This window comes from Amblyomma americanum, chromosome 8, assembly GCF_052857255.1.
Source record: "Amblyomma americanum isolate KBUSLIRL-KWMA chromosome 8, ASM5285725v1, whole genome shotgun sequence".
Lineage (NCBI taxonomy): Eukaryota > Metazoa > Arthropoda > Arachnida > Ixodida > Ixodidae > Amblyomma > Amblyomma americanum.
In genome coordinates, this window is record NC_135504.1 from 59,398,442 (window position 1) to 59,424,107 (window position 25,666).

The window sequence follows — 25,666 nt, forward strand, 5'->3', positions numbered from 1 at the left end:
ATAGCCCACTCTTACCCTTTCCACCCTTGTCGTCACCACCGCCAAGGCCGGGGTGGTCTTCGAAGATGGCCTGCAGAAGCGCGTTAGAGCCCTTCTTGAACTGGTCAACCACGCAGTCGTTGAGGGGGTCCTTGTTCTTCTCAAGCCAGCCAGTGAGGTTGTACGGCACCTGGGAAGTGATAGGGCGAGAAACTGTTAATGCTTTGCAGGGGTTGTACCCTTTATGTGGTTTCAGCTTTGTGTTAAGCGGTCCGGGAGAGGTTCTCTGTGAAATGTGATCTTTTGAATGAATTTGCGTTGCCCCGGTCACTGGTTTACACTAGTGCACATGCACTATGTTCTGAACGCATTGAACCCTCCCACTGGAATGGTGTAAAAATCATGCAGGCTGCGAAGACGCACGCCCGTATCCTGGGCTGTCTCTGGCTAGTCTGGGGACACGATGCAATTGCAATCTGTGCCAAGGGGGATAATGAAAAGTGGTACGCACAGTGCCGGCATAGTGGACGATGGCAAAGTGAGCCTCAGACTGGCCGGGCTTCGGTGGCTTGGGCTTGATGAAGTTAGGCGACTTGCCCAGATGATTGGTTTTCAGCTTCTCCTCAAAGGTCTTGTCGCTGGCCTTGGGGAACATAGACTCCTCTTCAAGGATGGAGAGCACACCCATGGGCTGGCGCGCAGGGAAGAAGGAGGGACAATCAAAGGACGCCGAGCTTCTCTACAACGCCCGTCGCAGCCGTCGACAAGAAGACTGCAAACGGGTAACTTCAATTTTCTATTTTCTGCCTGGTTGTTGCTGCTTAATTTGCAGAATCTGATCAATGCTATCGCCGCGTATGGCATGTGAATAGCATCGTTCGAGGTCAAATCACAGCACTACCTTTCCTAGGCGAAGAAGCACATTCGAACCGAAGTGATATGGCAATCAGTACGCTGCGATAAATGCTGAAAGTCTTTTCTGTAAGATAACGTTTTCTTTGCAAAGATGCACGCATTATACCAGAAGCACACTATCAATATTGGACTTACTAAGCTAACTAAAACGGAACAGAGCATGTGTTTCCAAGATTTAAATTCTTATAGCTAGCTACTTGACAAATAAACTGCAATAAACGTATTCACGATCGAAGTAAGAAGTCTTTCAATAAAAGTTTATGTGCTTCGGATTATGCAAAAAGAAACAAGTGCAATCTATATGCAGCTGATAAGTAAAAATAATGCTGAGAAGTATTTCGCAGTGAGCAGAAAACCTCATGCCAGCGCAAAGGCCCAGGCATGCATATGCGCATTTATATAGCACACTCGTATTTAAGCCTTGTTAGGACCATAAAAAAAAGAGAACGTGAAATAAGCGCCAACTTAAAAACTCACAACCAAAATAAGAAGCGAACTCTTCAAATCGTATTCAGCCGCTGCCAAAAAAGCAGAAACCTGGCAGCACAACACGCATGAATTGTAGACTTCAAAGTCCCACTCAGGAAGGGTTGTTTCATGCAAAGTACGAAGGGAACATTCTCTCAGTAAGAGCCAAGCATGCATAAAAGCAAGCAATTTTCTTGGTGGTGGAGTCTGGGACCGTGTGACTGGGACGGTGTGGTCTACTTCCCCATCATGCTGAAGAAGTGTGGAAACAAGGTATGGTGGGCGATCTCGTTCTCGGGGTGCAAGAGGGTTCTATTTCAATGTGGTACGGAAGGTACTCTTCAAGGGTACATACTACATGTGGGTTCATTCGCTTGGTGCAAAGGTGTAAATCTGGAACATGCATTCTTTCATCCATGTAACACCCACGGAGCAAAGTAAAATGAGGCTGCCATTGCAGGCGCGGTGAACTGTCGCTTGCCTCGTTTCACTTCGACCCTGCTGCGTGACACGGCGGCGACCCCAGGAGCCCAGTTAATCAGCACAATATTAGAAATGTAGTGGCAAAGACCGGTGCTACAAAGTACCAGTGTTAAGCCATCTATTTCCAATACTGGGTCGATGATCTGTGCTGCTTGGGGAGTAATTAGCACGGTGTCTACGTGCTGGGAAGGCTCGCCATCACTACGACCGAGATACCGACTACGACGGAGGGAAGAGACTTCGAAGTGGGTACGGTACGGGCTCGGTACAGGGTTCCACGGGCTGACAACGTTGGTTTTGGGGGGATGTGGCGTTACCTTCTCAATAAGCTCGATACAAGCTTGGAGATCAAGACCGAAGTCAATGAAGACCCAGTCGATGCCCTCACGCTTGTACTCTTCTTGCTCCAGAACGAACATGTGGTGGTTGAAGAACTGCTGCAGCTTTTCATTGGTGAAGTTGATGCAAATTTGCTCGAAGCCGTTGTACTGTTCGCGGTCGGGTGTGTTGGGAAAAGTGGCGGATGTTTTGTTTGGAGGGAGGTATCGAGAAAGAAATGTGCGGTGACAGTGGCGGCGGCATCGGGGGTGAGAAAGAGAAAGAAAAAAAGCAGAACAACCGGAGGTTAATTGCGACAAACCACTGGCTATTATCGGGCCGTCAGCCGCGGAACCATTAAGGCGCTTGTGAGGCACTGATGAGTGCTGGCGGTATCACGCGCATTGCGAGAGTACAAATAACTAAAAAACAAAATTTTGCTCAGCGACCCTCTGGTTCAGCGGCCGTCGGCCCCATTGAGGCTCTCGTGTTACGCGACGATACTGCCTGCAGCTGCGGAGCTCGTTACTTCAGCGGGCGGCCAAACACCAGACTAGCGGCTCGGCGACCACTAGTTACCTTCTCAATGAGCTCGATACACGCTTGCAGGTCGAGGCCAAAGTCGATGAATTCCCATTCGATTCCCTCGCGCTTGTACTCTTCTTGCTCAAGAACGAACATGTGATGGTTGAAGAACTGCTGCAGCTTTTCGTTGGTGAAGTTGATGCAGAGCTGCTCAAAGCTATTGAACTGCGAGGGTGAGGGAGGAGGAGGAGGGGAAAGGTCTACATTGGGAAACACAAAGGCAATCACCGCCTTACAGCAACGGCGCCACTCGCCGACAGACGAAGGCCTGCGGGGTGAGCCCGTTGCTGTAGCTTCCAGAGGCGACAGGACTAATGGTGGTCTCTCGGTAACGTTAGATCTCTGCTCGATACATCTACCTGAGGTTTGTCTTCAGTTATCTCCCTAGAGACCAGCGCTTTTGGTTTTCAATTTATGGAGCGTGGAGGTGGGCATAGGGGTCACTATCAAGGAAAGTCTGAAGGGAATGGAGGGCGTTTGAGCCAAAATGCACCTTGCGTACCGGACGGCTTGGTTTATCTTTCGCTGAGCTGCAAGGATGCCTGTACGTGTGCAACGTAAATCTCAGACGTATGAAATCCTCATCTCCTATGTAATGGTATATTTTATGACTTGCTTACAGGGCTTAGGTTCCAATAATAACTGGTTATATTTCCCAATTTTCACGCCCGGTAATGTTCCAAGGATGTATAGGCAAAAAACTGACGCCAATCCTCGCTTGCCACTGTATATGAACAGGAATAGAACCGCAGCTAAAGCCTTGGCGTGTGCATAAATACAATTCAGCTGCGTCTACTCATGCGATGCTGGCGATTATTCGGACAGCAAATTCTTTGAGCTTTATGGAATGCCGTTTCAAATCACATAACCTAATCTTGGCCTAAAGCATCGAATACAACAACAGTGGCATGCGACTCACGTCGAAGATCTCGAAACCGGCAATATCCAGCACACCGATGAAGTGCTGGCGCTTCTGCTTTGTGTCAAGCGTCTCGTTGACACGCTTGACCAGCCACTTGAACAGCCTGTCGAAGATGGCCTTGGACAGGGCGCCCACAGAGGCCGTCACCTGCGGAGTAATGAGTTTTTTAATTGCGCGAACATGAGAAACAAGTAAGAAAGTAGAAGGATCTGGTATAATAAAGCTTCCTTATGTCTCCCGCTACTCTGGAGGTCATCAAGTATTGGCTATAGACAGTATACCGGGCACTAGCTGAAATGGCAGCTTGCATCGACGAAGGAAGAGGGAGGACTAGAAGTGCCGTACCTGTGTGATGTTCCTGCCCTGGGTGACGAACTCCGTGCCGACCTTGATGCGAGGCTTGAGCAGGTTCTTGTAGAGGTCAGCGGCGTTGAGACCCAGAAGGTGGGCAACACGCTCGCCTTCCTCGGTGCCGTCGGCCTCGGCCTGCTCTTCTCGGGGCCTCTGCTTAAACTTCAGGCAGCCGAAGTGCATCACGGCCGCCGTAACCTTGTAGATGTTCTCCTTCTCCTCGTCCGTGAAGCCCAACACGTCGAAGGCAGTCTGCGAGTCACGTGCGCGCGTTTGCTTTCCGGTACCTTCACATCATTACGAAGTGAGGCCCCGTAAAAGGTCCCCTTTTGTGGTGACTACGTAACCTTTAACTAAGAGAAAAATTCAGGCACTGGCTCCTCGTCATTAGCCTAAGTTATAGGTAACATTTTGGAGGAAACAAGTTTCGTAATGAAGCAACTGGAAACACTCCGCATACAATGAAAATATACCTCGCATTTGTTGACGAACACGCAGTTATTTAAGGAGAGAGCTTGTCTTGTGCGCAGATTATTTTACGTTATGAAGAACGAATCTACAGTTATGTTCGGCTTAAAAACTCAAGTAGTGCACCTCCACAGGAATAGGAAGAAGCTCACGGTGATACGTTATCCAGTCCAGTTAGATTCTAAAATTTAACAACTCAGTGCTTGACACGACAAATGTCGTTCTTCGATAAAAGTACCGAAAGCTCAAGAAGTACACAACCTTTAATCTATCGAGCGTTCAAGAACAAAATGCGGCGCTCTAGATGAGAGAAGAATGATGACAGAAAAGGAAAGTGATGAGAATGACGTGACTGCGGAAAGGGGGTGGGGTCAGGGAGGGAAGGAGAAGAGCTACTCACGTCGGTGACCTGGAACTCTTCGGCGTCGTCAACGCCGGGGATGCTAGTCTTACCCTGGGACACGAAATGGTAGTCGTTGATGTTGTTGGTAAGGAGCAGTTTCTCTGGAATGGCAAGGAACAGGCGCGGGGAGGTCGCAGAGCTGCACTTCGAGAACGACCTTTCCGAGCGTCCACTGCGATACCGCAACGCAGGCGCCGCCCTATCCTGGTCGCTCTGATCTCACTGACCTTGTTAGCCACGGCGCACTAAAACTCGCTGAAGGCTGACGGCCTAGGACCTCAAGCTGGAACTCAATTTCGACAGGTGGCCATTACTTCGCTTTAATCTGAATTCTCTTGTGATTTTAATTTGCTCTGCTCCGGGCATTTGTTGCTGCAACATTTACCGTGCTTCTTCGAAAGTCATCAAGCAAGCGTACGCGGATAAGAACGGGGGAAACGATAACGTAATTAGAATCCTAGTCCTCTGCATAGTGAAGCTATTGGTTGTCACTGGTCTGTTCTTGCACTGCAAGCGGGACGCGTAATTACTCTACGAATAAAATTGTCTTGAAACGAAAACCGGGTGAAGGCTAGAACTTAAGCCCGGTTCCTGCGCTAAGGCTGACCGCGATCAGCTGTGATACACTACGGTCACGCCAGCGTGTAGCGTTTTGTGAGGTATATCGCAGAAAAACAATCTACAACAGTGCTCGGAACGAAAATATAATGTCTTGAAGAAGGAACGCCCCACGCAGCGGTGCTAAGGCTTGAAAGCTCTCCGCAATCTGACCTTTTGGTAGCTAAGCTCCTTGCGGGGAGGAACGGGGCAGTGAAGGCTACATGAAGGGGTGTGGTTCTGCAGTCTCTGGGGTGCCTAGGTGTTCGGATCGAACGGTGGGGCTGTGTCTGAGCGCGCCTTCAGAAGTGCTGATCGGCCTTCCTTCCGCAGTCAGTTGGCGCGAGGAAAAGCCACTGAGGCAGTAAACTGGCCCACCCCTTCGGAATGCCTATCACGTAACCCATATGCGCATGCGCTTTTTTAAAGCAGCTGTATGTATTTGCGAAAGCTGCGAAACGCCACAGATCATCTGATCAGAACACTAGAGACGCATAGGCGGTAGCTGGAAGGCCATCCAGCACCCTAAAGACGAGTACCAGAGCTGGTTGAGGGCCGTGCGTGAGTGGGTCTGCTAGAGTGGGTGGTTGTGGTGGCAGAGAGTGGTCGTAGAGAGTGGTGGAAAAGAGCGGTGGTGAAGAGGTATAGACAGATCTGGGGTGAAGGGATCCATGGCCGTGACTTTGTGTTGTGTGGCCGTCCTACTCACGTCGGTGGCGAGGGCTTCGTCGCCATCGTCCAAACCGGGAATCTCAGTTTTACCCTGAGACACGAAGTAATAGTCGTGGATGTCGTCTGAGAGCAGCAGTTTCTCTGTGTTTCAGAAGGGAAGCAGCAGGCACGAAAAAAAAGGTGAAGCTCATAAGAAAAAAAGCAGCCAGCAGCGCAGCGCTTCGACAAGCCACACGGGTTAGGTCCAGCCCATGGGTCAAGCCCGACCAAAACATTGAATGGTTAAATTTCAGCCACCGGCCACAGCGTAGAAGTGTAACGAGAATGTTCGGATAAAACTACACCCTTCTTTCCGAACACTTCCTGGGAACAATTTATTATTTGTGGCCTAGTGGTTTTTAAAGCAAAGAAATTATTTTCCTTTCATTTACATATTGGAATATTAGTCCTCTCTACAAGTTGGGGCATACTTTTTATCCTTTCTCACTAAGGTCATATCCCTAAAATGAGAGATCATTGCATATTTTGCATATTACATATAATTAATAAAAATGCCTAACATGATCATTTGATCTGTCCAATTGCCTTGCCTTTATCAGAGCCCGATTCTCGCTTTGTCTTTGTAGCGGAGTTGTGAAAGCCGTCAGTGTTAGTGCTGAATGACAGATACCAAATGCATTATTAAATCAGTGCTTGATTATAAATTGACTTCTGGCTGAGAAAAGAGTATTTATACGACCGCTTAGGCCGGACGGCAACGACGAAGAATTAAAGGCAACTTGGCTTTGAAATTACGGCCGCTGATGACCCGCGCACTGCACCCGATTCTAGCTGTAAAGATCTCGCGCTGGTTGTTAACGGCAGTGAAGATATCGCCGTTCGGGGCATATCTGGCCCCAAAAGTCACACATTTCCCACACTTATTACTTCACATGTCAGTTCACAGCAATACTACAGAAGAAACTCTTTGCTCATAAAGCACGAAAAAGCATGTTGGCAAAGCATGATAATAAATCAGTAAGAAAAAACTTCGAGAACATGCAATGCAGACGGCGCATTTCACTCTGTCATAATAAAGCCCACGCATATCACACATGTTATAATTCCGCATGAAAACAACACAGAACCAATATAAAGCAACTAGGCAATTTTTGTCAACGCATGAAGCAATGCAAGTGCGTAAAGCGAGCCTGAAAAGCGGTAAAAGAAAGCTTGCCTCAGGTTCTCCAGATTTAAAGCATGTCTTGCGCAGCATTTACCGTAGATCCCATTGAATGCAGCCCGCAAATCTGTGCGTGTATTAGCTTTCTTGATATGGCAGTGCTCAGCTCAAAGCATGCGAGTCTCCCCGCATTAGGCTTGTATCCGGAATAGCGTATAATCATGTCGTTCTGTGCTGTCTGTGGGGTGTTCGAAATGGTCTTTGTAAGCTTACAGTGCTCGCCACCAGCCAGGCACAGGCCAGTTGATGTAGCCTCCACTCGAAAAACTTCAGCTTCCTGTCTCATCTCCAGATTAAACTATGAACAGCCGTGTTCAAAACCACGTCACCCGGTATACAAAAAAGCATCACCGACTGCCTCCGCCTATAATGATCTATCTTTATGAAAAAAAATGTTTCAAGTATACTTGCAAATACCGCGTAAAGATTTGCATGGATATCATTGAACTTCGCTCAAAATGAAGGATTTATTTGTTGCACTTCGTCCCCGGACTATGTTATGCTTTGTGCACACGGACAAAAGTCAAGAAAATTGATACTGCGCGCAGCTCTCTTAAAGGCCTGAAGGGCCGGTAAACAGCTACAGTTGGCAGAGCAAAAGGCTGTATTTTAAACACCGCAAAATCGGCCCATTTAGAATGCCTGCTCGTAAGCATTGCTGCACTTAAAAGTACACGAACGAGCACAAAGTTTTCCGTGCTATTTTAGAAAGTTTCACTAACGCTGCTAAATTATATATATTGCGTTGCAGTCAAAAGGAACGTACCAATAAAAAAAACATATAAGCAAGCTAAAGAATGCTGTAAAGACTCAGTGCTTAACAGTAATAACGCGTAACTAAGCTACAGCTAAAGCAATCTTAGTAAATGTCACCATTACAGAGGTACCTATCTTACAATCGAGAAAGCAATGCAAGGTGAATTTATTGTGACCACAAGGACACTTTTTTCTTTCCGGATTTGTTCTTTCCGGATAAAATGCGTTAAGTTGACATTTAGATCAGTGCTATGCCTTCCTGTGAGGGTTCTGACCCCACAGATCAGTCGACCGATGCGGTGACGTTTAGAGAGCAGCTGCCGACTTACCCTTCAGTCCAGGGAGCTTTCCTGACATGAGCTGGTAGAAGATGTGGTACGAACGCTCAGCTGGTTGCTGAGAGATGACACGAGCCTTCTCCAGCAGATCTGGCATGAAAAAGGCACGAGAATTCGTTGATTAGAGTGAAACGTCGACAACGTTCCTGTTTTTATTTTATGAGTGTTTGGTGATTAGTATGTTTGCGAATGAACTCTGCGTGGGGGCTGGAGGAGGATTACGTGTGATCGAGAAATTGCGCAAAAGATAAAAACGGCACGCCTTAGTTTCTGGAAATGGTAACGGCACGAATTTACGCGCTTGTTTTTGATATTGAGGGCTCAAAGATCACTTGGAGTTCGAGGTTCCAGATGGCGTTTGCATCACTCGCGCAGCTTTCAATCAGCTTGAATGCAAATTTGCACTTTGAAATTTCGTTTCCGCAGTTAAAGAGCGTCAGATGTCTAAGGAACAACTGAAACTACTGTGAATTTCATCACGAATGCTTCAAAACCTTAATAAAACTAGGGGACAACAGTCATGAAAGGTTCTGTCTCCCTAGAATACAATGTCCGTCGTACAAAATATCTCTCCGACACACACAAAAAATGCTGTTAGGATGACGATGAGTGAAAAAAGGAATCAGCACTTACAAGTTTCAATGTCAGCACCGGCCAGCTTGCCCATGGGCCCGAAGTGGATACGGATGAATTTACCCTGTGTCAAGGAAAAGGTGGGTTCTCGTCATAGGCCCTAAAGCGCAGCGATGACAAGGCACACATTGGAGCCCGCATACTTACGAAGCGCGAAGAGTTGTCGTTACGCACGGTCTTGGCGTTACCGAACGACTCGAGGACGGGGTTGGTCTGCACGACCTGGTCTTCCAGGTTGCCCTGCGCGCCGAGGAAAAGTGTTGCAGAGGAGGGCCACGCGCCTCGACGATGTTCGCGGTGTTAGTGAACTTCGCTTCGTCGCTTGCTACACGTGCATTTGCCTTCGGCAAAGATAATTCTATGTCATACGGCTGCATGCGCATTATAGGCTAAATCGTTTCATTAGCAAGGTAACAAGGAAACCAAGCTTTCCGCGCCTGTCAAATGTCCCAACCCTGGTCTTATCTTACCTTAATACCCCGCTATCTTTCTTTTTGTCATTATGGTCTGCCTTGCGCTTTATGTCTCATATATTAAAGCTTGTGTTCAGCTGCTGTCATTTAGGTAACAGTACTGAAAGAAAATTACGAACCTGATCATGCTCGGATCTAAAAGTATTACTTGAGACTTGCATACTGTTCGCAAGGCAAATGTACCGAATGCTCAGATTTTTCTAGCTTACTCTGACTTATAGCGTTACCTAACACCACTCCATGTTGGCGTAACGTAGTAACACAAATGAAGGCAATATACGTGTTCCGTTAGTACAAAACCTATGAGTGGTATGGTCTTGTACAGGGCTAGTTTTCAGCACACATGGAACTAGTGACTGAGAATTTTTGTGTTAAGTAAAAAAACAAAAGTCAAAAAAGGAAGCTTGCGTCACAGAGGCAGAAGGCATTAGTGGCGTGGCAGGGTCAGGATACAAATGCAGCGGAGGAAATCTTTGGCAAGGAACATGTGAGAAGAGAGCAGGTTATGTCTGCAGGTTTTCCCACAAAGACTGAAGCCAGGCTGGTGGACAGGAAGGGAAAGGTAATACGAGGATCACACGAAGGATGAAGGAAGCGTGAAGCTGCGCACAGCGGCAGCATCGCCGTGCCCGCGACAGGCTCAGGACCAGAGGAAGAGACGGTTGACCTAAGGGCGGGACTGGAACTAAAGTGCCAGGGCTGTGGTTGGTCGGTTCACGCGTGCTTTCACCGTTAATAGGAGAGAGAGAGGACGCCATATTTTCCCCACAGGCCTGCACAGCTGCTCCGTCTCGAAACCACGCATAAGGACCGGTAGATTCAAGCAGGAGCCTTAGAATGAAGCAACATAACCGGTTCTGAAGGTGGTTCTTCGTACAACCTTGAAGCGCAGTTCCTACGACCGTAAGCTGCCCGATTTTGTTGGCTTGCCTTTCTTTCACAATAAGGCATATTATAATGCTGAAGTAAATTTTTTCCCTACTCCATAAGGGGAGCTTCGAGTTAAACATGAGTGCATCGATATGTGGCCCGTAAAAACAATGGTAATGGACGCTGCGTGTCGGAAGTGTAAGGCTAAGGTCTGCGCAGTTGATATATGCTTTCACTAGTTATCTGATTCAGCATTGTGTGCATTCGTGCTTACTATTAAACATTTCGCCGCGCTTTCAGAAAACCGTTCCGTAACACAGATGCCACTAAGGCGATCACGAATGGACGATGTGGTGAGGTGCCTTATCAGATTTGGGGGTGTCCTGATTCACGACGGAGCAAATGTGGGTGCGCTGTGTCTGATATAACCCCGGACCCACTACAGGGATGACGGGTTCACGGGTGGACCGGAATGGGTGTGGGGGCAGGCTTGGTACCTTCTTGGAATCCTTCTTGGCTGCAGCCTCCTCTTTCTTGCTCGTAGCACCGACGTGCGCGAAATAGGCTATGACCTTTTTCGTGTTCTCAGTCTTACCGGCACCAGACTCGCCGCTACGGACGCCGGACATGGTCCACGGCAGAGAAAAGTAAAAGGGGGGCGGGAGAGAAAAAAAGAAAGACAAAGAAACAGTTCACGTAACGCGACCACAAGGACGTCGGGTTTTCTCGGAGTCCGGAGGTATTGGGTTCAGGTGCGGAGTCCGGTGGGAGGTTGGTTGGGTTGTTATCCTGGAGGTGCTTAGTACTGGTCTTCTCGGGGTGTTCGGGAGGGAAACGGCGGGGGTCGTGGCATTCTACGCGAACACGGCCTCTCAGAGTATTGAGGGCTGGAGAGGCGCTTCCGAATACGCCCGTCACACAGCAGGACCGTAAGAAGCCAAGGACTGTCATGCTATGCCCGAGCAACGCTTCATATCGCCACTCGCAACTTGAACCTGATTGTCGGGAAACGCTCTGAGATTCTCGGGAAGCACTGCTGGTAAATTGAGCGTGAAGAAAAACATGAATATCGGCTCCACAGTTGCCGACGGCGGCAGCCAGTTCGTCGGCACTGGCCCGCGAAGCGGACCACTGCCGACGGTGGCATTTCTTAGGGCACCGAGCAGTGCCCGGTCGCAGCGACAGCGGACACAACAGGCGGCAGATCTGCATGCGAGTTAGGGCGGCGGCAGCGGCAGCGGCTACCGCCCATGTGTCGGCCAAGAGTGTCTTCAACTTACTCCGCTCGAAAAGTGCTGCTTAAAGCCCGAGGCGGCGATAAGGGCGAAATACTGAATGACTTTTTTGGTGTTCTCAGTTTTGCCCGCTCCTGATTCGCCACTGGGAGGGAAGGTGGGAGAAGGAAAGAGAGGGTTACAAGGTTGGGGACATCGTCAAAGTGGACGCAACGGCACACTGTTGTCACAACGCAGTCTGCCGCGTGCACACATTTTCAAGGCCTACGGCGACTCAAGCTAGCGCTCCTGAATGCATCAGGAATGCTCCGTCGAAGACCTTGAAAATGTCGCGCTAGCGGAGCACACCGATTACAAAACTAACAGGGAGTACAGAGTTCTTCGTCGATGTAAACGCTACCCATAACTGGGGAGGGCATAATACCAACATTACAGTCTGCGCAATGAGCCAGCGTACAAAGGTAACAAGTTAGCTGAATGTCATTTTGACATTTGTAATTCCTTCTCGTGACACAAACCAAGCTACTCTGACAACACGTTATATTTCACTGAACGTGCCGCTAACTACTGGCGAATTACTTGAAGCGTTGTTCGCCTTCATACACACTTGCTTCTGTTACATTCAATCATGATTTTAACTAACAACGTTCTCGAAGCTTTTACCGCATTTCGATATCATCGTCAGTATTGTTGTTGCTTAATCTCAGCTTTAAAACGGGCCCGAGAATAAGGACTCCATCGTAAGAACACCACACAAAGTACTGCAGCATAATTTGAATTTCGATCTAGAACGCGTTTCTAGTCTGTTATATTTCCTTCAGCTGTCATCCAAATATATAGATTGGTCTCATTAATTTTACGCAGCACACAAAGGTACACATGTGTTTCTTAAACAATGACATAATCAAAAAAAATCTTCAGGTGCGCAAGACCATTGTGCAACACACGCTTCGGCCAAAAAAGCCGCTTACATGAATGAGGAAAAAAAAACGGCGGTCAAAGTAAAACTCACGTGATGAGCATAGACTGGTTCTCGCGGTCTGTAAGAGAGGAAAGCAAAAGAATGCGCTCAGTTAGTTTGCCGCTACGACTATGTGCTACTATTTCACGGCCAAGCATTTAAATTTTGGCCGTCCGCTTTGCTTCAGCTCGGCTAGCCCCTGCGAGCGGGTTGCGCGCCAACTAAATGCTCGCGAAGTTTTAAAAAATCCGCAACGTTACCTGCACGTAAAAGAAAGGAATGATGACTTTAAAATGTTCATACTGTTTTTAAGGTGGTCATTATGTGAACTATGTTCCGGGTACTGGGGCTTCCGTCTTAAAATAAAAGAGGTTTTTGCAAAAACTTGAACGCCTGTAAATAACCCTTACGCGGATTCTTAAACTAGTCATTTATGTTTCCTTCACTCAGTGTAAGACGCACAACAAAACAACGAAGAAAAGAATTGCGCAGGAAAAAGGACGCAGACGCTTACACAGACGGCAGTGGAGGTGGCCTGAACGAGTAGGAAAGACGCGACTCGATTCGTGGCCTAGTTCTCTAACCACTCTTGACTAACAATAGGGGTGGAAAGTCTCCAAACGCGCGAGCAGTTATTTATATCCGAAGATGCGGTATTTTTCAGCGATTACCTTATTTCACCCGCAAGTGGGTCCTCGAGCCACCGGTTAAGTACAGAGATATCGGCTTCGGTTGCCTCTCACGTCCCTTCGAGACCTCTAACTCTGATAGTACACATCACTGAACCACACGGGCTACCCGCGTTAGCGTAGAACAAGTAGAACAATAAGTGCCGATTAAGAGGGTGAGACATTAAGGCCCCAAATGGACGCACTTTTTTCGAAAATGCTACCAAAATGACCATTTAGTACCAGTGGCGCCATCTGTCGACAATCTAGACTGGTTTTGAGCCAGTAATGACGGTCGGTTTATGACGACCCTGGCTTTTTCAAGTTCCCCCAGCGTTACCGAACGCTGGCCCGTAGCTGTACCAGAGCGACGCGAAGGCGACGCAGTGAGTAAAGCACTGCGGATGCGGCGTGTATACTCACTGGCCAACATGTCCATGTAGGCTCCATCGGAGACGGCGAACACATGGGGAGGCACCTCCGTACGCCTGCGGCCCTTGTAGATCTCCACGACGCGCCTGGTGTAGATGGGGAAGCGCTTGTAGGGGTTGATGGCGACGCAGAACAATCCCGAGTACGTCTGTTGGTCGAAGGGGGAAGGGAAGCAGCGCGAGGGGAAACTCGGCGTCAATCACTCCCAAACACAACGAGGCGTTCGTGAGCGCCACGTCGGGAGACGCTCGCACAAAACGGGCCTATCTCTCTCTCTCTTTTGCTCTTCGCACGAACGCTCGTGAGACGCAGCTGCTCGGAACCTTCCAGAAAGTCACGTGCGCTCTCTTTATATTCATTATTGGTTTCTTTTTCGGGAACAGCTTGCGCCTGGTTACGGCACCGGAGGCAGACGCGCATGATTTAGCTCGCGTTTTCTGCCAGAGACGCGACGTGCTGAATTGGAGCTCACGTTAGCGCGCTCGCGGCTATTCGAGACGTGGTGCATTTGGAGAGGTGCTTTGCAGATTTGTGCTCGGCTACTAGGAGCAGGCTTATAACCGGACACGCCGGCCATTGGTGGTTGAGCGTCCCGGAGTTATAAAGGCGTTATTACCGCGAATTATCTCGTCTTGCCCTCCGGGCTTCAATGTATGAAACATGGAGGCTTCCACATGGCGGCCTCCGTTCTATGGAGTTTTAGAGGACGTAGTGTATTAACTTCTTTTAGCGGAGTGAAGCCACGATGCCGACACGGATGGTACGGTTCCATGATTCGCCGGAGGCATTAAGATCCTGGTATACAACGCAAAGTACGTTTACTTGTATGCACTTGAGGGAATTGAAGTTATTAGATACGCAAGCGGTTTGCTGAATATTGTACTGCTAAGTATTTATGAGGTGGCTCACTGAGGTGGCTCACTGTCGCCTAACTGTGACTTCTGTAACGGTTACAGCTGAAATATCGAACTGTCAACAATGTACACACCACCTACATATGGTAGCAAACTCAACAGAGAACTCTACGTCTAATATTCTAAGCAACAAAGCTTCGAGTCTCGTGAGGGAATCGTGCATGAAAATCAAGTTGCTTGTGCAGAATGAGTTTTTTTCCTAACACGCTAACTCATCACTGGCCTAATGATGAAGCCAGTTTCAATGCGTATTTTGGATTGACTGATTTCGAATGCTGTTGTAAGCACAAAGAGATTCCATGACGAGACGCGGCAAGAAAATAAAGAAGGCAATGAGCAAACACGTGGCAATCTTCAACAAAGAGAACACTAAAAAACAGGGGTGAATTTGCGGAAAGAGACATGCTGTCTGACATGCAACGGAGCTAGCATGCAGTCATGCAGGGGTCGTATTGAGCTGGGACGAGTCATGCCCTCTTCAGAGTCCGTCGAGGCCTACCATTCACCGGAGGGTGGTTGGTTGTCGGTGGCTGTTTGTTGCAGGGTCCACATGGCGGGGTTTCTAGGCACACCACGACGCGTTCCACTCGGGGCATATGTGGAGTCTACGGGCGTGTTTCTTTTTTTTGGAGGGAACACTGGACGGTGGTGCTGTCTGGAGCTACGCATGATGCACAGGTCAGGGTCAAAACGTGCTTCGTCTTTCGTCTACTGTGGGGGTGTTGGTGGGACGAGCATGGCAGCTGGTCCCGCTGTAGCGGGGCCCGGTGGGAACTACATTGAAGGATACATTGTTGGCTTCCAATAGACTGTCACGAATGCCTTTGTGAAAGTCTACCGAACGCCCACAAATATTTTGTATCCAAGCATGGTTCAGGTGGCTGCACGTTCGTGCTTCTATGGGCGAAAGGACTGGTGTTCTGGGGTTGGCTTGATGCGTGAACATGGCTAGAGTGGCGTCCGTTCCGTACGCGTTGGGTCTGTGCCAGGGCCGGGTGCGTCGCCTTGACAGGCATACTGCTAAAAACGTCGAGAAGCGCTGCTTGTGTAGATATTAAAGCCTATTAAGTGGATAGATAAGCGTGCCCGATTGTTTTGTGATACGACAAGGCCTTCGGCGTTATGTGCAACCAAGTTCTAGCCACCGAAAACTATGATTAGTGGGCGGGCCTTCAGGCGAATAGACCCTTCAAATCACATTCACCTTAAATTTAATCAGAAACTGCCGAATTTTTAATGTTTCTACGAGCTTATCAGTAATGTACGGATAATAATCTAGCCTTTGCAGTGATTTCTCTTTCCCAATGTTAACGATCAATGACAATGACGACCGAATAAGAAGTTTTCTATTGCCCACCTCTTTTGTAAACGATAACGCCGTGAAGCATACTGTGGTCACAGCTTCATGACATATACGCGTTAAGCTACCAGCGCTGAAGAAGAGTTGTATCATTGAATGTAAGACACAGCGCGACTCGACGTCTGAGTTGGCCCGTTCATGGCGGGGTATCGGAGGGACGGAAGGGTGTTGATCGGTATTCGTGCGGGGACTGTGTGGGCGGAATATCTATCATTCGGGCAATGTCACGGGGGAGCTTCATTTTTTTTTTGTTTCGTGTCGTGTGCTGCAAGTGCTCCGTACTCACGTAGATGAGATTAACGTAGTATCGCTGTTTGAGGTTGTGCAGCACAGACGCGTCGTTGAGGTACGTCATGTTGGACATGTCCTCGCACTTCTCATACTTTGGCGGGTTCACTTGCTGCAAAATGTCCTTCTTGACGGTGCGCTATTGGAGGGGAGTGGTGGGGCGGACATGCGTGTCAGCGAGAGGAGAAAAGAAAAAGAAAACACGAAAAGAAGCCATGGTCAGCGGCAAAGCCCAACTCAGCAGAAGCCAGAGCAGAAGCTCGTTTGTGCGTAACACCGCCGCCAGGGGGCGGCGGCGGTGGCCGCTGGCGGTCGTTGGCGTCGGGGACGCATTTCGAGACGCTCTCTGCGAAGATTGCACGTGGTTAGTGCAGCTTGCGGCGGCGGCGCTGGCGTCGACAGGCGCGCTGGGTTTAAAGGGATGCGCGCGTTTGCTACAAACTACGAGTACTACCACTACGTTGGGGAGAAGGAGGGCACTTTCGGGGACTTCGGAGGGATTGGTTGGCGGCGGGGCTGTGTGCGGCGGGGAGTTTCCGCACTTACGTAGATGAGATTAACGTAGTATCGTTCTTTGAGGTTGTGCAACACCGATGCGTCGTTGAGGTAGGTGAGGGACGACATATCCTCGCACTTCTCATACTTTGGTGGGTTCACCTGCTGCAGCAGGTCCTTCTTGACGGTGCGCTATTGAGGGGGGCGGGGCATGCGTTTCAACGTGGGCCGATAGGGGAATGAAAAAAGGGGGGAGAGGGGACAAAAACAAAAAATCGTGATGAGCGGCAAAGCTTCACTCAGCGTGAGCAGCGGTATACACGGCAGCGAGCAATTCGCTGCCGGGTATAAAGGCGCCGGTTGCGAACGACTGTCAACGGGACGCAAGTCTTGGTCGGTGCCGGCGCCTCTGCGAAGATCACACCCCGGTTAGTGGTGCTTGTGCGGCGCGCTGGCTTTTTTTGCGAAACCAAAAGAAAGGCAGACTTCAACCACCACCACCACACGGACGGCGACACCACACGGCGGCGAAGCGTTGCGGTGCGAAGACAGCCTCCGCACTTACGTAGATGAGGTTAGTGTAGTATCGCTCTTTGAGGTTGTGCAACACCGAGGCATCGTTGAGGTAGGTGAGAGACGCCATGTCGTCGCATTTCTCGAACTTTGGCGGGTTGACCTGCTGAAGCAGCTCCTTCTTCAAGGTGCGCTGTGAGGGGGGAAAGAGGCGCCTCGCCCGGGTTAAAGGTTGGGCGCGAGGCCGTCCGCGGGCGGGAAAGTGCAGTGTTCTTTACTGTTTCTTTGTTTGCTTTGTTCACTGTTGTGAATGGAATGAACGATAGTCATTTTGCCTTTAGGGCTTGTTTGGCACCAGCAACCCAAACCTCGCATCTTGTCCTTACAAGAATAATCTATAGACAATCTATAGATTTCTTATAGACTCTATTGTCTTCCTATAGATATTTATTTTTGTCTATTCATCGTATATAGACTGCGTATAGACAAAAGTCTACTTAAAGTGTATGGCCATCAATCTATAGATTATATATAGACTGTCTATAGGATTTGCATGGCCTATAGACTGCTCTCTAGGGTTTATCTATAGAGTGTCTATAGACTTATTACTACACTGAAGTGTCTGGACAGTCTAAAGACTGTCTAAAGAAATTTGGGAGGAAACCAAGGTTTCCCCCCAAACTAAACCAAAATGTAATACCGCAATAAAGTGCAGTGCAGAGATTCGCGTTCGGGATGTGAGTGTGTGTGTTTTTATATTTATTTTTACACCCGAGCGTAACATACGAAGTTTCGCCAGAATTTGAGCAGCGCTTTTCTCGCTGACGGCTGCCGCTAAATTCGAGACGCATTTAGCGCCCATTCCAAGCAGCCAAATAATCTCGCGCGTTTATTTTCCCTGCCGTCTCCTTTCCCGCGCGAAAGGCTGCCCGTGCTGACGTGACTGCTTGCCATACGCGAGTCTGTTTCTTCCGGTGTCCGATTCGAACTCGCGCGTGCTGCCCAGAATCCAGGTAGCAAGGGGCGTCGGCGGGGGCCAAACTGTTCGCCGCGGGAGACCGCGAATACAAGCCAAGAATGTTTTTTTGCTGCTGCCGCCGGCGCACGGGGTGTGCAGGCGCAAGTGAGCTCGTCTTGCGCTCGCACACTCGCGCGTGGCCGGCAGCCGCGCTGGTATGAGCCCGAAATACGCGCGCTCTCCGCCGCCGCCCCGAAATAGGGCGGCCCGGTGACGTCACGCGGCGGCTCGGGGCTAGGGTTCCGGCAGGCCCATTTAAAGCCGCACTCGGTCCGGCCACTTGGGCGGCCACGGCGTACGTTTTTGGCCACCGCCGCCATGTGGCGGGGCGGGCGGAGCACAACCGCCTGACTACGCCAGCGGTGGAAAGGGGACGCCATACACGTCAGCATGGGCCCTCATCGGGCGCTCCAATGGACAGTTCTACACCGTCGACGGGATGCTGCTTAATTATGGTACAGTTGCTAACCCGATTATGTTGAGATTCGATACACTATATGTCAGCGGAATAAACACGCGTGATCTAAAGAATTGCATTCAGCGTCAACCAAACCTTCAAGTCCTCCTGAGAGATCATCACATGACACGTCTGGTGTCTTAAGCCGACCCAGCCTGTTTTTTGATCGATATCTTTTGACGGCATTGACTTTTTTGTTCGCAGCTACAGCCTGAGAACAACAACATGAAGATGTAATGCAGTACAGCATATGCAGTGGATGAATATTGTGTGTACTTCGTTTTGCTGTTGTCGGGGATGCAGACAATAAAAACCTGGCTACAGATCGGTGATACACGGACACGCGTGTTGCAAGTGGAGATTACTGTTACGTTATTGCTGGTGGGGTGCGAATTTGTTTCGCTCGGTCAATTGATTCGTCACCGTGTTGTGTAAAGTGTGGCCGGTGTTAAAGGCGACATGATAACTTTTCAGAAATAGGAAAAGGAAAAAAATTCAGGCGCACACATATGATACACTTCAGCACCAAGCACACAAACACACAAAAAATAAAAAAAAAACGCTTCAAACTTTTACGTTAGCATTCGAGACCGATTCACTTATTCTCACTCATACGTTGCGCACTTTTCTTATCCTCATTGCATTTGCCTGATAGGTTATTTTTCAAAATAGAGTTCTTTTTTCTTAAATAAAGGTATGATAAATTTCAGGCTACACGGATGCCTGTTCCCTCAATGATAAACTGATTTCTCTTCCTGCATCCTTTAGCAGAGGACAATGCTTCCGGGTAAAGTTCTTTCGTGAAGTCATCAGCATCATGGGTGCCTACCTGAGTTAGAGAATAATCAGCATTTGCACTCTATCAGCCTTTCGATTTGCATTTACCAATATGCAAATCTGCTATACGGAAAGCAATTCTGTCACTCCTAAGACCCTTAGCTTTTCGAGCTGTTTAATTGTTTCGTTTTGGTCGTTGTACTAATGGTTAACCCAGTCTCCTTAGTGATGTGTTATTCTCTTCAATAAAACAGACCGCTGTTGTGGTTAGCACAGTAAGCGAAATTAACAGGATATTGCTTAACAAATAATATTATTCCTTTAACGCATGCCTTAAGGACTTTCCTTGAATGAAGTAGTTGACTTTTTCGGGCGGTCTGTGAGAGCCTGCACAAAAAGGTCCTTTGATAATGGTTCTAAGCTCTCAGCGAGATAAACGTTTAAATTCGAAGATAATCTCAGTTGAGATAATCGAGGCAACCTCGCATCTATTCTGTCGGCGAAACGCCGAAGAGACAACAAAAGCGGCAATGTGGGTGGCGATCGGCTCCTACCTCTCCGCCGGGGCAGTCGACGGTGACCATGTCGCCCTTGGTGGAGCTGATGTTGCCCAGGATGAAGCCCTCCTTCTCGTCGGGCACCCAGACCATCTTCTTGCCATCGTAGGGCTTTGTCTGGTCCTTGCGCTTGGTCTCGAGAGACACGTACAGGTACTCAGTGGGATCGGGGTCCTCGGCCATCGCTTCTTTCGTGGGGGGCTTCTTTCGGAGAGGAGTCGGCCGGCGTGTGCCGCTTCAGCAAGCCTTCCTGCCTGCAAGAGCAGCACACGTCACGCCCTCCCTCGGCCCAAAATGGCCGCCGCACGGCGCTTTGCATTGCGGTCACAGAGCGGGTTAGGCCTAACACTGTTCTTCGTTAACGCTTTTACGACTTTTACTGTGTTGACGTTTCTACTTTTCTCCTTCACTCTTTAGCGATGGTGCGATGATAAAAATCTTCGGCTACTGCCAATTCGGAAGACCTAAAGCAATATTCGAATTTCTCGCTTGTGTTCCGCATGCCGACATCGTCGATAAATTAGTTGCACTAAAGAAACACAATAATGTCGAAAGGTGGCATTGAAGCTAGCGATTCAGGAACTAGGTTTCGATTTCATCTATTGTTCCCCCAATGTGTAGGAGTAAAATACCTTCCCGCTAATATTTCTGCAGTCAGCGATCCTTACATTCTCCTGCGCAAATAACGGGGATTTAAGAAAGGTAACGCGTGTAAGTGATAATGTTTATCGTTTTTCGCCTAATTCAAAATGTCTGCCGTTACCCCAGCTTGTAAACTTCCGCCTTCGCTTCATCGAGTCCTGAACAGTGCTTACATGTACAGTGATAATCTTATATTGCTCTTAGGTTATCCAGTGCATCATCCTTGCTACCAACGAAAGACAGCTCTTTTATCCGCGCAATCGTGACTGATTGTTTCCTTCCTCCTGTCTTAGTTAATACCTGTGACACGAAAACAAGTTATCAGTTTTTTGAAAACTACAGCTGCCTCACGCGCTTCGCTTGTTTGTTAGCATACAAAGGAAAAGCACAGTGACAAAATCCCGACAACACAAACGGAAATCAACGCCAGGTACTCGGTCTTGCGACACCAGGGTAGCCACGCCCCCTCACAGCTTTTGGCGCCGCAGGCTCTGCGCCGGCCGCCAAAACGTAGTGTTGCAAAAAGGTGAGACAGGTGTGCTACAAGCTAAGAGTGCCAACGAGTGTTTTAAATTTTGTTGCTTTCATTTTTGTCTGCAGGTTCATTCTTGATATCAAGTCGGTGGTGCTATGCTCATGAGTAGAACATTGAATTTCTGACCGACGTAGTGTTGCCCACCTTAGCCTCTTACAAAATGCGCCCAAGCTGCCTTTGAACTAAATTTTGTGCATGTTGAACCAGTCACCTGGCGATATTATGCATTCTTCGTTACACTGACCATTCGACCTTTTTCACGGTTTTATGGCGTAAGGAAAGGAGACCTGCTCCTCGAAGTGGTCATGTTGCATGAGCAGGAATGAGCAGTAAAAAGGACGAAGGAAAGATTTGCGTTGTAAACGCCAAGAAAAAACCTAATCCTGCTTATTACGACCTCAGTGAGTGAGCTGCGGGGCTTTCGTCACTGAATTACTCTCTTGAAATTGTGTTTATAACCTTGAAATACATTTGCTCGAGGTTTGCAACGACAAAAGATTGGAACTAGCCTTTAGGATTGCGTGCATTAGAGACGCAGTCCCCATCATTCTCATGCTACTGATAACCCTTGAGATGATAAGCCACGGTCAGAAATCGATTGCAGATAGATAGCAGTTGCCAGAAAACGTAACCATGATGTATGTGTTTGTAGTGACCCCCAAAACGAGGAAGTGACTTCCATATATATCCCAATTCCTTGTTCTACTGTCATCGATAGAGCTAACCTTCCGCTTTTCGTTGCCTTATCTACGCCTGATATCACCGAAAACTCATCTAAGCTCTCTGTTTTGTTCCAGCCGTTTTTGAATTGTTCTACCGATCAGAGAGAGAATTAGGTAGTTGTAAAAAAAGGCCGTCGTGCAAAAAGGCTGCAATGTAAATCTCTACAAGTAGTTACGAAGCTGAAAATGTTGCCTGCTAGAAGCGTTTGTTTCTGAAATTGGTTATGTTTTTGACACGCCTTCTTGTGTTCATCTTGTCCCTTCTAGTTACGTAAAACATTGTAAGGAGAAACGCTCCGAGTAGACTGCATATTTGGCCGCGTCTTCATGCTGAATGGCTCAGGTAAGATAAGATAAGAGTGAGAATGCAAAAAGCGACAAAAACGACGTCTCCTCATTTAGGTCCAATTTGAATTTTTCCCGGTGAGGCGACTGCCTATAAACTAACACGTTTTCTGCACGCCTAAAGCAGTAGAATGAAAGCATGGTGATTGCCCTTGATAGGTGCTCTTGTTGAGAACGATATTCGTAAATAGGTAAAGATTTTATTTTTTTAGATTGCTGCACATATGCTTAACCTTAGAATACGCAGTGATTTGGCGGATTGGTAACAACATGACCTTAATGGCTTGCAGTTTGTTACCTTGAAAACCAGTGAAGGTTACGATTACCCTGCCGACGCCATACTTTTTTGCAATGCCTCCTGGGTAGAGAAATCCAGGCGCTTCAAAATTGACATTTCTTCGCTGAATTTCGCCTTGCTGTCTCGAAGTACAATTTCCGAGGTACCATAATTGAGTTAACCCCGGAGAGCAGTTACTTGAGAGCGGTTAACAATAGCACTAATCATCGAAGGTCGCCTGAAAGTCACCCCGGTGAGCTGACTCGAGAGCACAATGCAGGCTTAAACCCTAGCAAAAAAAGAAAAAAAAAAGTGGAATGCGGAAGCCCTTTTAAGCACTTTGAAGCTCAAATTTTACACTTATTACTGTACTGACTTAGGGTCCCTTTCCTAGTGCACGATGCGGCTACCATTACGGCAACCTTAGCAGACACGCTGTCTCAAATGCTTACGTGCTCGATTAACCACTGGTGGCTCACGTACGCAAGGACAGGGAGATATCCGCAAGCGAGATGCACTATCGTAATCCGTATCGAGCCGGACGCATCCTCGGTTGGGCGGCGGAGAGCCTGCGGCTGCCGGAGGAGGAGGCGAGGCCTTACCTGGCCCAGGGTACAATCCCGATCGCAAGAGCGCAGCACCCGGCACCGTCGTCGTCTGCGGCGTATCCAGATGCGAGGCACAGGGGCACTTACGTTGGAAAAGCTCAGCTGTGGGGGCCGTTCCGGACGGCGGTCCGTTTTTAAGCGAGCCCATCGCCCGCGCCAGCCCCCGAAACCAGAGAGGGGCGCGCCATTGGACGCCGCGATTTTCCCCCTCGGCATCCCCCCCCTCCCCATACAAAGCTCGGCGCGCCGCGGCCACGGGCCCTCCATTTTTGGACCAGTGCACCCGCGGCGCTTCGCCAAAATAGCTGGCGGCGGCGACGGCGGGACAAGGCCGCTAGGCTGTCAACCCGGCGGCCGAACTCCTCCGGCCACGGGGATCCCACTGGACGCTGACCGCTGGGTATACCGGTGGACGATAGCTGAATTTGCCGAAGCGAAACCAATTCGCCCGTCTCAGTATCCTTATTGCCTCTTAGATACGGCTGGAAGACGTCGCTCGACTCTCCGCAAACCTCCATTTTGATGTGACCGCCAACACTTAGCAAACAGTAGATACATCCAGAAGATAATGCTGGAGCTTCTGGGTTGGCGCTAGCTGAACGGAACAGTGACGGCCGATAGAGAAAGAGGTCTTAAGCAGTTATGTCACCATGAGAATAGAAAATACCTAGCCAGACAATTGAAGTAGATGTGAATTTTGAACAAATAAAAATGATAAATAGAAAAGACAAAAGCCAGACTAATGAATCAGACGTGAATGCGGGCAGGGCCTAGAAGACACTTCTGGACGTTGTAAAATTTGCGTAAAAGACTAGTGAGCCAGGTCTGCCCTACTAGTCAACGTCGTGAATTAAAGATTTCAACGCGACATCCGAGACTCAAGGTGGACCGGCTTGTGTGCAGCAAACAGCGGAGGCTTTATTTAAAGATTCAGGATCGAGGCTGCCTTTCGGTGCAACAGGCGCATACCAGCTGGGCCGACCTCCCGGGCCGGCCGAACCGGGGTGGCACAGTTGGCTCTGGTCGAGCGCCCTTCGGCACAAACGTCGCACCGACGACGCGAGAGCGCCACTTATGTAATTCGCGCCTGGCCCATGAGCAGTTGCGCCCCTTCCGCGAATGGATCGCCTCCCCTCAGAGCGGTGCTTTGTTGTCTCTTGCGCTGCTCAGCAGGACGGCTGAACTGCCCTTCTTTGTGGAAATGGCCACCGCGGTGGCTCAGTGGTTATGACGCTAATCTCCTGGCCCGAAGAACGCGGGTTCGATCCCGGCTGCTGCAGTTGAATTTCGATGGAGGCGAAATTCTAGAGGCCCGTGTACTGTGGGATGTCAGTGCACGCTAAAGGACCCCAGGTGGTCGAAATTTCCGGAGCCCTTGACTATGGCGTCAGTCAAAGCCTGAGTCGCTTTGGAACGTGGAACGTTAAGTCCCCACAAACCATAAAGCTTTGTTTGGTGGAAAGTAGGCAAATAAGGATTGCGTAGTCTCCTCATGTGTCGGAAAAATAAGAAAGTAGTTTGCTCATCCTAAATGTATGGTCCTTGCACGGTGTAACAGCTGTATCAAGGAATATGTGACCGGCATGCGCAAGTTTGAACATATTTATTCAACAAGATGCCGTTGCTTCTGTACTCTGAGGCTTTAAACATAACGAGACACGATGCTAGCCCGAAGAGACAAGGGGATTGACGGGTGCAATCAGGCGCCGACGAGGAAAACCGTCCTGTACGCACAAAGCGGCGCCAAACGTAATATTCTTAATATTCTCACGAAACACTCACCCGGATGTCTTTTCGTACGTGGCAGTAGTTCATATGGCGATACGTATAGAAGGTGTCATGGTGGTGTAGGAAAGGCTTCAGCTGGACTTCCTTTTTCGAAGATGGTGGCTATAGCTCCGGTGTAGAGATCAATGTGGATTACAAGGCGATGCTGGTATCATTCTGGCTATTTCGCCGGTCATCAAAAGATTTATATTCATCCCATCTGCACTTGGAGCTCTTGTTGATCAATGTTCGCTGTAGGAAGCGACTCTATGAGTTACACTAAACTCCTCCGCACAGAAACTTAGGTTTGGGACTGTTTGTATAATGCTCTTATTGTGCGCTGAAGTTCACGAATTAAGCTTAACACTTTGTATACAATGTGGTCCCATCGCGGTGACTCATTGGTTACGGCGCTCGGCTGCTGACCCGAAAGACGCGGGTTCGATCCCGGGAGCACTTTAGGGTAAACGCCTCTGACCTAAATGCATTTTTCAAGACCTTCAACCAAACGCCTTCAACCTAAAGACTTTTAGCCTGAAGTACTTTAAAACATTAGTAGTAGTAACTAACTACTAATACCTAGTGAACATATATCGATGACTAGCAGTTTACCCTAAAGTGATGCACCCGAAATGTTTTTGA

At 48.8% G+C, this 25,666-nt stretch overlaps 1 protein-coding gene across 50 annotated transcripts in view; it reads right to left on the reverse strand.

Annotated features, from left to right (window-relative positions):
* The window catches only part of Mhc (myosin heavy chain), a 43,934-nt gene extending 20,551 nt beyond the window's left edge, over nucleotides 1-23,383 (reverse strand). For 10 of the 50 annotated variants that reach the window (XM_077634909.1, XM_077634897.1, XM_077634917.1 and 7 more), the window contains exons 1-15: nucleotides 23,252-23,383; nucleotides 20,126-20,382; nucleotides 16,858-16,998; nucleotides 13,741-13,897; nucleotides 12,701-12,728; nucleotides 10,951-11,065; nucleotides 9,258-9,350; nucleotides 9,111-9,174; nucleotides 8,469-8,567; nucleotides 4,890-4,993; nucleotides 4,016-4,273; nucleotides 3,668-3,817; nucleotides 2,743-2,913; nucleotides 491-670; nucleotides 16-169 (exon numbers count right to left, since the gene is read on the reverse strand). In XM_077634909.1, the coding sequence (XP_077491035.1) occupies nucleotides 16-169; nucleotides 491-670; nucleotides 2,743-2,913; nucleotides 3,668-3,817; nucleotides 4,016-4,273; nucleotides 4,890-4,993; nucleotides 8,469-8,567; nucleotides 9,111-9,174; nucleotides 9,258-9,350; nucleotides 10,951-11,065; nucleotides 12,701-12,728; nucleotides 13,741-13,897; nucleotides 16,858-16,998; nucleotides 20,126-20,311 (1,900 nt within the window). In that variant the 5' untranslated portion in view covers nucleotides 20,312-20,382; nucleotides 23,252-23,383. Of the gene's footprint in view, nucleotides 1-15; nucleotides 170-490; nucleotides 671-2,162; nucleotides 2,334-2,742; nucleotides 2,914-3,667; nucleotides 3,818-4,015; nucleotides 4,274-4,889; nucleotides 4,994-6,198; nucleotides 6,303-8,468; nucleotides 8,568-9,110; nucleotides 9,175-9,257; nucleotides 9,351-10,950; nucleotides 11,066-11,733; nucleotides 11,834-12,700; nucleotides 12,729-13,740; nucleotides 13,898-16,309; nucleotides 16,451-16,857; nucleotides 17,513-20,125; nucleotides 20,383-23,251 lie in introns of those variants that run through there. The other 40 variants (XM_077634928.1, XM_077634908.1, XM_077634922.1 and 37 more) reach the window with 14 other exon arrangements.
* Between the last annotated feature and the right edge of the window lie 2,283 nt (nucleotides 23,384-25,666).